Here is an 11,916-nt window from a genome sequence, read left to right as displayed (position 1 = left end):
ACACACATAAGATGATCTTGATGTGCATTTTAGAAAATGGTCTCATACAGATAGAATTTCCATGTTTTGGGGCTCCAAAAGGTCAGTGACAGCCAGCCATTGTTTACCTTTTCCCAGAAAACAGTCGCCTTCTCTATATCTATCAAGACGTACAAAGTTTCGATTACAAAAGTGTTTTATTTTTAAAATAGACTTGGGTCAATATATTTTGTCAGTAAGGATTAGGTGTTAACTTAACAGTAACGTCATCACTGTGGATGTTCACAGCCCAGATTGTTTCCATCTAAACAGCCAGCCCATAGACACTAACAATGCAGTACATGGTTTTGTTCTCCCATCTCACAGTACAGCTTCCTAGGGAACACGCGTGAAAAGAGAATTATGTTGTTGTTTACTAAATGAACACATTGTTACATTGCTTATTAACAAAATACAGATTTAAACCTTCACTGTGATTGTTGCAAGCTTTGTACTAATTCATGACTAAGGACAACATTTTAGGTACTTCAGCAGCAGGCCTACTCACCATCAGTGGAATTGTCCCAGAAACAAGAACTTGCTGTATGAAGACCAGCCCCGTTTTTCTGCAGTATGATGCATGTCACTATGCAAAGGGGACAATAGAGTTGTTTTGTAGGATATATCTGTTAACACAATCTATAAGAACTAAAACAATTTCCAAGTATGCATGCGTGTAGGCCTACCATTTTTGCCAGAACTAACTCAGAACAAACATTTATTTATTTTAAGTAAAGAGGCAATTTGTTGTGTATCTTATGGATCACTTTGTCTCCTGACCGCTAAAAGCAAAATGGTAACAAACCTATGTATTTGAAAGATTTCCCTAGTTTGGTGAGTTGACTCAGACTTGACTCCACCACACTGGAGGTCCACTGATTAACGCGACTTTGCTGGTAGGTACTGTTCCCCATGGTAGTCTCCACAACCTGTCAAATAAAAAAGTCAAATAAGCAAAGACATCAGTGCACACAGTGATTTTGGTCCTGTAAGGAATGGTGCATGCTTAGCACAAACATCTGGTTACTGTAGTCTGTAGCAAGATGCATCCAACAGAATCACTCAAAAGTCAGCTGGGATTTAGCCCAATGGTTTAGAAATGTTTATCCTTGTATGTTGTCCATTAGCTAGTAGGCCTATCAATTTTTGGTCTGTAGTTTTTATAGATGGGAAGCCAGGCTGAATTTAATCCAGCCCATACAATTTTCATATTCTGAATAGAATCTTTTTGACATTCTACAAATGTGATACCAAAGATCCTTGATTCTGTTTTTTTTTTTTTTTTCATTCAACCTTTATTCTCGGAGGTTCATTCCTAGTCATTTTCAGTGAAACCGAGATTATAGCGTAGCCTAACAATGAAATAACAAGAGATATTAGTAGGCTAGGCCCTATAATAGTTATGGTAAATAAAACTAAATAAAATAACTAATAAGATAACATACATAACATTATAGAGGAGGAAGGGGGAAATAAAAATACATCAAATATTAATAATAAAATAACATTTACTACAATTTGACATAGGAAGGTTTGTGATTACACAGATCTGAATTGATTATAGGAAAGTAGAGTAGCCTGTTACATTGAAGATTATTCCAGGAAGTAGGGGCACTACAAAAGGCCGACCTTCCCAACAAATGGAACCTTGAGCATCAAACAGTCAACCCTCTCTGGTGATACCTACTTCTTTAACTACTGTAGTGATGTCATCCACCACAAAGCCGGTCTGAGGACACAAATGTAGAATACCATGTTTGATGAGCACAATACCACATTGATCTGCAGTGGTAAGATATGGGAGAAAATAGAAAACAAAGACTGCAAATAGCCTACCTCTTCGGTGGTTGTAGCGTCATCCATGGTTTGTAATGTTGTATGTAACTATAGAAACGACACACACACAAGTGTGATTATAACCGCAAAAACAGTCAGCATCAGTCGAGAGTCGAGATAGCATGTAGCAGTTGACCGTGTAAGGAGAGAAACTTCACGTTTTGCGACTCAAACATGGTCCATGGTTGCATAGCCTACAGTATAATAATAAGAAAAATGATGATGATGATGTAGCCTAGACTGAACCCTTCATGAATTAGCCTAATACATCTTAATGATATTAGGCTACAAACCACAATTGCACAAACATAGGCTGTCCATTACAAAATAGAATTGCAGTTATAGCCTAGGCTACTTCTTCTTTTTTTATAGCAGGCCTACATTGCAGTTATATTTCAGTTTTTTTTTAAGTAGGCCTACAGTGCAGTAGCCTAGAGCCTACAATAATATTTAATGTCCAAAATATTGCATTCAAAGACAGTAAGCCTACTGTGCAATGTCCAAATATCGCATTATAAGAACTGCAAATAATTCCTCCAAAACTGCAGTTTTGACACTTGCTGTAGGCCTAGTACTGTTATTTTTGTAAGGGGGAATGTGATTTTACGTGGGCCTATTTAATTTTATTTGTTGGCAGGCTTTATGGTCAAATGCTGTGAAGTTATGGCTCAATCACTTACAAAAAAAAAAAAAAAAAAAACTGAAGCTTTGGGAGAATCTTGCTGTTATATGCAGGAATGCAGTAGACTTTTTGGACATACTGCAGAAATGAGACATAAACCTGCACTTGCACTGTTTTTTTGTTTTGTTGTTGTTGTTGTTTTGTAATTTTTGTCTGCTGTAATTTCCATCGTTTCTTTTACAGTTATGTTTTTATGACATTATAAAAATAATAATTTATGTTGCTCTGTTTTTGCTTTAAATGCTAGTGCTGTCAGACTTGTTACAGTAGGACAGTAATTGCATTTGATAGAGAAACGAACTAAATGTACTAAATAGCCTACTAAATCGTAGTTTATGTTAACTTATTTTTGCAGAATAATTTTGTTTACAAAAAGGACTAGGAACTGTCGATAGACGATGGTAGCTCGTACGTGTTTTGTAGGGGGTGACATTTTGCAGCTGCACAAATGTGGATAGCTGTCTATGGTAGCAGGAAGTTCCCTTTCTGAGCATGAGTTGTCATTGTGGGTCTGTTACCTTATATCGTAACTCGTGAGCATATTGGTGAACTTAAAAACACAACCGTAAACTTTATCTTAATGAATCTAAACATATTGTCGGTTTGATAAAGAGCAGGAGTCACTTTTGCAGCGGGACGCTCAGCGAAACCTATTACCTTGATCAGACAGCAAGCTAGCACCCAGCTAGCTAGCTATGATCTCAACAATGCTGCAAACAATAATGGAGCTATCAGTAGAGAGTAAAATATTTTATGCCGTATTGTTGTTCTCATGGGCAGTCTATCTATGGGAGGCTTATCTTGCCTTCAGACAAGTAAGTGTAATTGCTGAGAGATGTCAAAATAGCTGCACGTTAGCCGATAGGTTTTTGTTACTCTAAGTTACTCTGCAACCTAACGTCACTTTTGATGGCTAAAGTTAACTTCTTGGGTAACTTAACCTTCATATTTTTTTTCCCTCACACACGTTTGTGTCATGTCTGTCTAACTGAAGGGCATGGCATCTGATCAGTCCATGTGTTTTGTCTTTCCTCCTGCATAGTTTGCTACCCTGCAGGAGATGTCACCTAACATTGTGATTGATTAACGTTACGACGATTAAAGTGCATAAGGTATGGTCTTATATCCGTTTTAATCGTGCCTGTCTCTGCTCGCTGTAGCGGAGGATGTACCGGACAACAACGCACGTACCCCATGAGTTGGGGAAGATCATGGATGCAGAAACCTTTGAGAAGTCCCGTCTGTATCAACTGGATAAAAGCAATTTCGGTTTCTGGTCAGGGCTCTATTCAGAGGCTGAGGGTACGGTGAGTATACCAAAAGCTGGACTCCCTGGTGTTTCTGGTAGTTTGAATGCATCAGGAAAAGTTGTCAGGATGACTGTTTGTGGATCACTTTTTTAAATTATTATTAAGAATGATTAACATCACAGTTTGTTTCTCACTAGTACACCTTTGTGTGTGTGTGTGTGTGTGTAGATGATTCTTGTGCTTGGTGGAATTCCCTTCCTCTGGAATATTTCTGGATCTGTGATTGCACACTTTGGCCTGGGTGCAGAATATGAGGTAAGCCTTTGCCTGTCTTCTCAGCATTGATGCTTGCCTTAATCAGAAAGCCATATACCGGTAGTAATTTCTGCCTCAATAATATCTCAAAATGATTTTCAGGAATAATGTGTAAAACCTTCAAATTCTCTTCTGTTATCATTGCCTCTCATGTAGGTAATAATGACTGTAGTCATATTTAATATACTGTAAATGAGTGGTGGTTTGGTTTGTTCTATAAACCCATGTATTACTTTGCAGTTGATTTTTTTATTATATTATAGACTATTTGTCTGATTACCTTATGTCACATTCTCTTCAGATTTCCCAGTCCTTGGTCTTCTTAATGCTAGCAACCCTTTTCAGTGCCTTCACAGGCCTTCCCTGGAGTCTCTACAATACTTTTGTTATTGAGGAGAAGCATGGCTTTAACCAGCAGGTTAGGAAGTGTTGTATTCTATTTATTACATTAAAAGGATATAATGTTAACAGTATATCTGTTTCTAAATGTCCCATTACGTTTCAAGTGAACCCACTGTGAATTATTTTTCTGTTTCTTTTCAATACCTGAATCTTATAATATAATAAACTATTTTACTAATTTTGACAACATTTATGTCCTTAAAAATATTCACATCTCATTTCCCTAGACCGTTGGTTTCTTCTTGAAGGATGCCCTAAAGAAGTTTCTGGTGACCCAGTGTATCTTACTTCCAGTCACCTCGCTATTACTTCACATCATTAAGATGGGAGGGGATTACTTTTTCATCTATGCCTGGCTTTTCACCTTGGTTGTGTCTCTGGTCAGTTTTTTTTAAAAAGTCTTACATTTTGGTGTATAGAAAATGTTAGAATGAAGGCCTTGCCTCAGTTGGATTGGTCAAATTATCTATCTTCTGTTTTTTGGAATCATGACTTTCACTTATAGTTCATTTTTACTTGAATGAGTAGTCAATACTGAGCTACAGCATTGTTATGTTAGCATTGAAGCTAATTGCATTCTTTGGAATCTCAGTAAAGTTGTGAGCTACATATGTGTTTAGCTCAGCTGTTTGCTATTTAAAATAAGTGAATCTCATATAATTACCTCTTTTTGTTCATCTTTGTTTCTTTTGTTTTTACTGTTGTCCTCATGCTTCCTTTATTGTTTCCCCCACCTATCCTGCATTCAGGTGCTGGTCACCATCTATGCTGACTACATTGCCCCCCTGTTTGATAAGTTTACTCCTCTCCCAGAGGGAGAACTGAAAGAGGAGATTGAAAGCATGGCCAAGTCCATCAGCTTCCCTCTGACTAAAGTTTATGTTGTAGAAGGTACAGTTATAAACTTCAGTGAAAGCCTTTATGATGAATATCAGCATATCTAAGTGTATGTTAATTAAAACATGTATTTCTTTGGCCTCTCTTAGTCTTTAAAGACATATATCTATGACTTACAAATTTCTATGACAAAAATCTATGACAAATACAAATTTCCTGGTTTTATATTTAAACTCTACTTTTTCTTTGCCCTTTCAGGCTCCAAGCGTTCCTCCCACAGCAACGCTTATTTCTATGGTTTCTTCAAAAATAAGCGCATTGTGCTGTTCGATACACTTCTAGAGGATTACTCTCCCCTCAATCAAGGTGGTGAAGGAGACACTGATCAAGGAAAGGATAATTCTGTGCCAGAAGAGACCAATGCCAAACCAAAGGTTAGAGGTCAATTCTTATCTCCTCTATCAAATCTGGCTTACTATGGATTTTATTTTTTCAAGATTCATTAAGGACATTAACTTTTGGTCATATCAGTGGGTATTGTTGAACACCAGTTGATAACTGTCTTTTCTGTCTGTCTTAATCCAGAACAAGAAGCAAGGTTGTAGCAACTCTGAAGTTCTTGCAGTTCTTGGACATGAGCTTGGACACTGGAAGCTGGGTCACACTGTGAAGAATATACTCATTAGCCAGGTGGGTTTTGATGATGTGTTCAATAGTTACCATGTTCATAATAATTATACAATTTAAGATGTTTATTATCTTCATCTTTTTTTTTACAGATGAATTCCTTCCTATGCTTTTCTCTGTTTGCACTTCTGATTGGTCAGAAAGAGCTCTTCCTTGCCTTTGGTTTCCATGACAGCCAGCCCACCCTAATTGGTCTCATGATCATTTTCCAGTTCATATTCTCCCCGTATAATGAGGTAAACTGTGATGCAGTGAAATGTGGTCTTTCAACAATTGAAAGAATAAGACACAAGATTGTTATGTGCTCACTGTGGTATATAAATTGAGGGTGTACTAACATGCAAATACTGCTAGCTAAGATGCTATTGTGGGATTAGGAGCTTATTTCTGTTGTGTTTGTGATTCCTCCCTTGTGCGTGTCATCCGGTTAGCTCTTGTCGTTCTGCTTGACGGTGTTGAGCCGCCGGTTCGAGTTCCAGGCGGACGCCTTCGCCAAGGGGATGAACCGTGCCTCTGAGCTCTACTCAGCTCTCATCAAGCTCAACAAGGACAACCTGGGCTTCCCCGTGGCTGACTGGCTCTTCTCCATGTGGCACTACTCTCATCCTCCCCTGCTGGAGCGCCTCCGAGCCTTAGGGGGCCCCAAGCAGGATTGACGGCACCTGAAGGGAGGGAGGCGTCTGTCAGAGTCCCCCAAGGGCCTCCGTCGGCCCCTGTTGGCACTCTGACTACGTTTTTGTCACCTGTTCTCTCTCGCTCTCTCTTTCTCTCTCTCTCTATCTCCCCCTCTCTTTCCTTACTCGTTATCCCTCAGTTTCACAATTCCTCTACCCCCATGTGGTTTTTGTGTTCATTTTATCATTTGCCCCCCTGCATTTGCATCACAGACCAGTGCACTAACCAGCCTACAGGGGGTTGGAGAGCTGATTAAAGAGCTGATCTCATCTATACGCTCTGCTTAGGCTGGCGTCACGGTGCTTCTGATGTTCTTCACAGACCTCAGGTTGCCCTTTGCAAGTATTCTTGATGACATGTATAATTATTTTACATACTTTTTTTTTTTCATTTTACTCATGATGTTTTCATATAAAATATTTCCAGTTCATCCAGACATTCCTCTTTCTTCTTTGCTGCAAGTTCTGTTCATGGTATAATAACCTGAAGTTCACATCTTGATCAGCTTATAAAAGAGTGGATGAAGATGTGAAATTGAGCTGTGGTGATTTGGAAACTAGTTACAAGAATTAAAGGGACAAAATGAGACCAAAAAGCATCATCTGTAGGACATGACAGTATGTATGATGACGTTCATAGGTTATGTCTACTAAGTCAATGAGAGGCATGGTCATCTCTGGTCATCTCTCCCAAGACCAGAACTGTAACCCTTTGCAGACAGTTAAGACTTCCTGTTCTTGTGCACCTAATGGTTTAACACGGCTCAAGCAGTGAAGGGATCACAATGAGCTTTTAAGTTTGGCAACAGCCAGTGATAAGGCGAAAGAAAAGGTTTGTTTTCAGTCATTTCAAGCATTATTTTTTAAGAAGATGTATTTGACGAGATCAAAAAGTGGCTGTAAATATTTCATTTGTGATTTAGAAACATTACTTTGAAGGACTGACTGCAGAATCTGAACTATTTAACTATTTGAAAGTTCTGTTTAAACTGTGATTGTTTAGTTTCTTTGTTATTAAGAGTGCCTGGGTCTGTAAGATGTACAGTAGCGAGGATAAGGTTATAGATTACAGATGCTTGATCAGAAATCCGGTTTGATGCAGAAGATGTTCTCTTCTGACACCGTATCGGAAAGAAGCAAGCACCACAGAAAGAAGCAAGCACCACTCTTTCAGGATTGGTTTGGTAGATGGGCTCTTGCCCACCGTAGCTTGCTGTGCTAAGTGTGATATTGACATGGTTTTCTTGTATTGGGAATAAACTACCCATGTGAAATCTGTTTCCACCGTGATTTATGTGTAGATTTCAGGCACTTCCCAGTACATAAGAACTTTTGAAATTGGTCAAATTGCACGTCTTACTCAAGTCTAAATTGATGTATTTGACTTCAGTTCCACTTAAAGTGGTTTCTCCAGGTTGAAGGTCAGGCATAAAGCAGCTTAAACTCACAACAGTTCAACGTATTATTTTTAGAGACTTTCAGCCATACATAGTCTTTGAGCCAGACCCCATAATTTTGGTCCGTTCAAGGGGAATAAGTCTCATAGTGATTTTTGACAAGGTATACCACCCTAGAATTAGAAAATATGTGATCGCATTGCATTTGGATAGTTTTTTTGTTTTTATCAGCCTCTTTATGTCCATTTTATGCCTATGTCTGGAGGGATAGGGAATAGGTTATTTCAATAGATAATGGCTCATTTACACATTTATACATAATATTTCAGAAAGATTCCAATATAATTATTTTTTACATGATGTAAATAATCAGCTGTGGAAGTTTTGTAGAGATCATCAGTTCTTTAGCCTATTCTGTAATATATCCATAAACTGGGTGATAACACAAAAAGCTACTACCAATGCAATGCGATTACTTTTTTCTAACCATCGTGGTATTGCCAAAAATCATTATGAGACTTACTCCTCCCAGATGGTACCAACCAACCCTGGCTCAAAATATCAATAACCTTTATCAATAACCCGAAATCGTGGATTGTACCTATATGACTTGGTCAATATACCTAGAGTGGTGCAAGATCAGATGTGTAGCTATATCTCTTAAACCGCATACACATAGAAGGCGGCATGCGCTGCGCTCGCCGGTTGCGCTTGGAGCTAATGACCCCAAATATTTGTGTTGTGCTTGCCGCCATGGCGCAAAATATGATTTACAGCATGCCGTGTTCAACATGGTTGGCTTGGCGCAGAGACAGACCAGTTCTTGCGAGCGCAAGCCACTGAAATGAATGAGTTTTGGGATCTACCACGCTCTACACAATTCTACCAGAATAAAGGTAGAACCCTTCATTTTAATTGGCTTACCATTTTCTAGATTTATCATTTATATAAGCCAGAAGAACATGGAGCAAGTGTTGTCACTACTAGAGCGCGATGTCAAGTTGCGTGAACTGCTCCCTACGTAAGCGGGCTATTTTCCGGCTGTACCATTAGGCTATTGAAGTATTCGGTAGCCTAATTAATTGCTGGATCGTTTGGCAATGTAAACGTGGGCCTATAGAAAAGCTTAGACTGCATAATTAACTACGAGTGAAAAAATAGGCTAGTCTATATTTTCACGAAGCATTTCAGATAAGTTCGGTCTCCCCATGGAGTTTGTGGTGGGGGCCATGTAGCCTACGTCTATTTTAGCAAGGACACGCGTGCATGTTATTCAGTCAGTGGAACCGTACGATGGCGAGATTCTTACAAGCAAACTTTAGAAATGTGTTGGCTACGCAGTTAAGGTTGTCATCCGATAAGGTATGCAGGGCTCCAAATCGGCTATATCATGTAGGCCTAGTGTAAATTATTTTCTTTTCCCGATCGGTGTCATTTGACAAAGTCCGAAAGATTATTTTAGTCAGTCTAGCCCAGCCTGTACTATCAAAAATGATGTGTTGGAAATAACACATTGATGTGTTAGGTAAGGACAACACAATGCAGATCTTAAGCGATTCACAATATCTGCATTTCGTTGTCTTTGTAGGCCTACTTGTACTCTGCACAATGACAAAGTTTAATCTAATCTAATCACACGGTCATCAAAAAGGGGTTTTATATGTTTAAAAGCATGCTGCACAATTCGCCTAGTTGTTTATGTTAAACAACAGGATTGTGGCATTCTTTCAGACAGCCTAATAATGTCCACAGCGAAGGTATAACACGTGTTCCTCTGCAATATAACCAAACCAACTTTGAGATGTGTCTGCGTATCTGTTTAAATCTGTCATAGTCGGGTGAACATGGAAAAGGTGTAGGTAAAGGTGGTGCGGGCGGAGGGTCTACTCGAGAGGCAGGTGCTTTTGGGAAGAAGAGAGCAACGCAGGAGGAGATGTACTTCAAGTGAGTGTTATGCACTTCGGCTGTTTGACATGTTAAAACCATCGTTCACCATAGGAACTGTTTTGGGAAGTGTTATTTGGGTGTTTTGTAGCAGTTTTGTGCCTTGTTGAAAGACAATATTAGCCTAGACTACTTTTAAAAGTCATGCTACCATTTGACCTCACTGGGTCATTCATTGGTATTTTCTATCTTTTCTAACTGACTTTTCTATGGAAACATCTAATAATACAACCAGACGTAAAGAGAAGGAGCAGTTGGGAGCTCTGAAGCAGCACCACCAGGAAGAGATAGACCACCACAATAAGGAAATTGAGCGGCTGCAGCAAGAGATCAAACGCCACGAAGGGAAAATCAAAGAACTTAAAGACTGAATGTGGCTTTACAGAAGTGCATAAAGCTTTGCGCCTGTTTCAGACTTGGTGATCGTTTGTGTTGCATGATCTTTGCCCTAAGTTCTACTTATCTGATTGTTACTTCAGTAGGCTATGAGATTATCAAAACCTGTTTACCTAAATGTCAATGTCTGTATGTAGGGACTACTTTTCTGTAATTTAATAAAAATGAAAAAGAATGGTAAGCTACCCATATACATAATTTTGTAAACTCATCCTTGCCCTAACACTGACACAGAAACAGCCAAGTCTAGTTGAAACATGCACTTTAGAACACAGCGGGGCCAGTTCTAGCCTAGGCTACTTGGTGGGCTGGTAGAAATATTGGGTGGGCAACATAGCAAAGCGGTGAAATAGAATCAAAATTGACCTAAACACAAAAAAAAAAGGTGGAGATGGGCCTTTAGGCCTATGTGTTTCAGAGCTTGACAACAGTAATGATGAATTTACAGAATGCTTAAAAGTGTGCTTATAAAGCTTGGAGTAGTTTGGCCTCATGCAATTTGAAGCTTGGCGTGTATCATACAGTGACATTTTTGGACAACATCTGGTAAGTAGCCTATGCAGACTTTTGTTGGATTCTAGGCCTACTTGTTATTTTTCATTGCATTCAACCAAGGCTACACAGAAAACTGCAAAAATCTATACTCCAAATAAACAAGTTTGCAGTTATTTACAATTGCTTATACACAATTTCAAAGCTTGGTATATTATTTTTAAAATTACACAAATCTAACTAAGCTTTATTTGTATGTTTCACAGAATGCAACTCAAAGTGCTTTACTTGGAGCATTTAACACAATAATAAGAAAAAAAAGTTGTAACAATAAAAAGCAGTAAAACACCAGAGATTTAGAATTAAGTAAAAATGAGATTTCACAAGATGGTAAAGTGATAGATACAACAACTCAGTACAATTAATGTAGTTAAAATAGGAACACCCTGTAAGTAGCAGTAGAATGTGAAGAAATTTGGGAACACTGCACATTCAATTTCAAATCAAAATTGATCAAATTTGTGTTATACCTTTAAAGTGAAGAAAAAGTTATGTTAGGCAGTTCAAAAAAATAGCAGTGTTTGCATTTTTCTTTACAAACTCATATGCACTGTATAAACTGAAATGTCTCAAGATTTTGCTTTACTTTGAATTACTGCACTAATATCTAGTTGCATTACCGTTATTTCTGAGAATTGCTTCACATCTGTGTTGCATGGAGTCGACCAACTACTGGCACCTGCGAACAGGTATTCCAGCCCAGGACGATTGAACTACATTCCACAATTCCTCTGCATTTCTGGGTTTTGCGTCAGAAACAGCATTTTTGATGTCACCCCACAAGTTTTCTATTGAGGTCTGGGGATCAGGCTGGCCACTCCATAACGTCAATCTTGTTAGTCTGGAACCAAGACTTTGCTCGCTTACTGGTGTGTTTTGGGTCATTGTCTTGTTGAAACACCCATTTCAAAGGCATTTCCTCTTCA

General features: G+C 38.6%; 3 protein-coding genes across 5 annotated transcripts; 2 read left to right on the top strand and 1 right to left on the bottom strand.

The window, feature by feature from the left end:
• Window positions 1–143: 143 nt before the first annotated feature.
• LOC125283944 (dynein light chain Tctex-type 1-like) lies at window positions 144–1,917 on the bottom strand. Its single transcript, XM_048227531.1, has 5 exons — window positions 1,855–1,917; window positions 1,706–1,747; window positions 824–947; window positions 527–604; window positions 144–354 (listed from the first exon to the last, which is right to left on the bottom strand). Exons 1-5 carry the CDS (start codon window positions 1,879–1,881, stop codon window positions 284–286), a joined length of 342 nt encoding a protein of 113 aa, XP_048083488.1. The 5' UTR covers window positions 1,882–1,917; the 3' UTR covers window positions 144–283.
• zmpste24 (zinc metallopeptidase, STE24 homolog) lies at window positions 1,714–7,975 on the top strand. Of its 2 annotated transcripts, none has more exons than XM_048227523.1 (10): window positions 1,714–1,808; window positions 3,697–3,843; window positions 4,015–4,101; window positions 4,403–4,519; window positions 4,731–4,883; window positions 5,253–5,394; window positions 5,599–5,774; window positions 5,926–6,030; window positions 6,120–6,263; window positions 6,459–7,975. In XM_048227523.1, the coding sequence occupies exons 2-10, from the start codon at window positions 3,703–3,705 to the stop codon at window positions 6,681–6,683; spliced, it is 1,290 nt and encodes a 429-aa protein (XP_048083480.1). In that variant the 5' UTR covers window positions 1,714–1,808; window positions 3,697–3,702; the 3' UTR covers window positions 6,684–7,975. The 2 variants fall into 2 exon arrangements, with proteins under 2 accessions (XP_048083480.1, XP_048083479.1); XM_048227522.1 differs by lacking the exon at window positions 1,714–1,808 and adding an exon at window positions 2,975–3,351.
• Window positions 7,976–8,883: 908 nt separating this feature from the next.
• On the top strand, window positions 8,884–10,631 carry LOC125283943 (ATPase inhibitor B, mitochondrial-like). 2 transcript variants are annotated; one of them, XM_048227530.1, is made up of 3 exons: window positions 8,884–8,994; window positions 9,933–10,042; window positions 10,278–10,631. In XM_048227530.1, exons 1-3 carry the CDS (start codon window positions 8,947–8,949, stop codon window positions 10,411–10,413), a joined length of 294 nt encoding a protein of 97 aa, XP_048083487.1. In that variant the 5' UTR covers window positions 8,884–8,946; the 3' UTR covers window positions 10,414–10,631. The 2 variants fall into 2 exon arrangements, with proteins under 2 accessions (XP_048083487.1, XP_048083486.1); XM_048227529.1 differs by lacking the exon at window positions 8,884–8,994 and adding an exon at window positions 9,110–9,460.
• The last annotated feature ends 1,285 nt before the right edge of the window (window positions 10,632–11,916 follow it).

The sequence above is a fragment of the Alosa alosa genome, chromosome 19 (genome assembly GCF_017589495.1).
Source record: "Alosa alosa isolate M-15738 ecotype Scorff River chromosome 19, AALO_Geno_1.1, whole genome shotgun sequence".
Classification (NCBI taxonomy): Eukaryota; Metazoa; Chordata; class Actinopteri; order Clupeiformes; family Clupeidae; genus Alosa; species Alosa alosa.
This window is presented reverse-complemented; position numbering and strand designations above follow the sequence as displayed.

Bases quoted from the DNA above. Each gene is read 5' to 3' on its own strand.
- LOC125283944 (XM_048227531.1), bottom strand. From the start codon at position 1,881: ATGGATGACGCTACAACCACCGAAGAG. The intron at 1,748-1,854 runs GTAGGCTATTTG...TTGTGTCCTCAG, and splicing joins ACGCTACAACCACCGAAGAG to ACCGGCTTTGTGGTGGATGA. The intron at 355-526 runs GTGAGTAGGCCT...CGTGTTCCCTAG, and splicing joins CTGGGACAATTCCACTGATG to GAAGCTGTACTGTGAGATGG.
- zmpste24 (XM_048227522.1), top strand. From the start codon at position 3,232: ATGATCTCAACAATGCTGCAAACAATAATGGAGCTATCAGTAGAGAGT. The intron at 3,844-4,014 runs GTGAGTATACCA...GTGTGTGTGTAG, and splicing joins ATTCAGAGGCTGAGGGTACG to ATGATTCTTGTGCTTGGTGG. The intron at 6,031-6,119 runs GTGGGTTTTGAT...TTTTTTTTACAG, and splicing joins AGAATATACTCATTAGCCAG to ATGAATTCCTTCCTATGCTT.
- LOC125283943 (XM_048227529.1), top strand. From the start codon at position 9,365: ATGTTATTCAGTCAGTGGAACCGTACGATGGCGAGATTCTTACAAGCA. The intron at 9,461-9,932 runs GTATGCAGGGCT...AATCTGTCATAG, and splicing joins TAAGGTTGTCATCCGATAAG to TCGGGTGAACATGGAAAAGG. The intron at 10,043-10,277 runs GTGAGTGTTATG...TAATACAACCAG, and splicing joins CAGGAGGAGATGTACTTCAA to ACGTAAAGAGAAGGAGCAGT.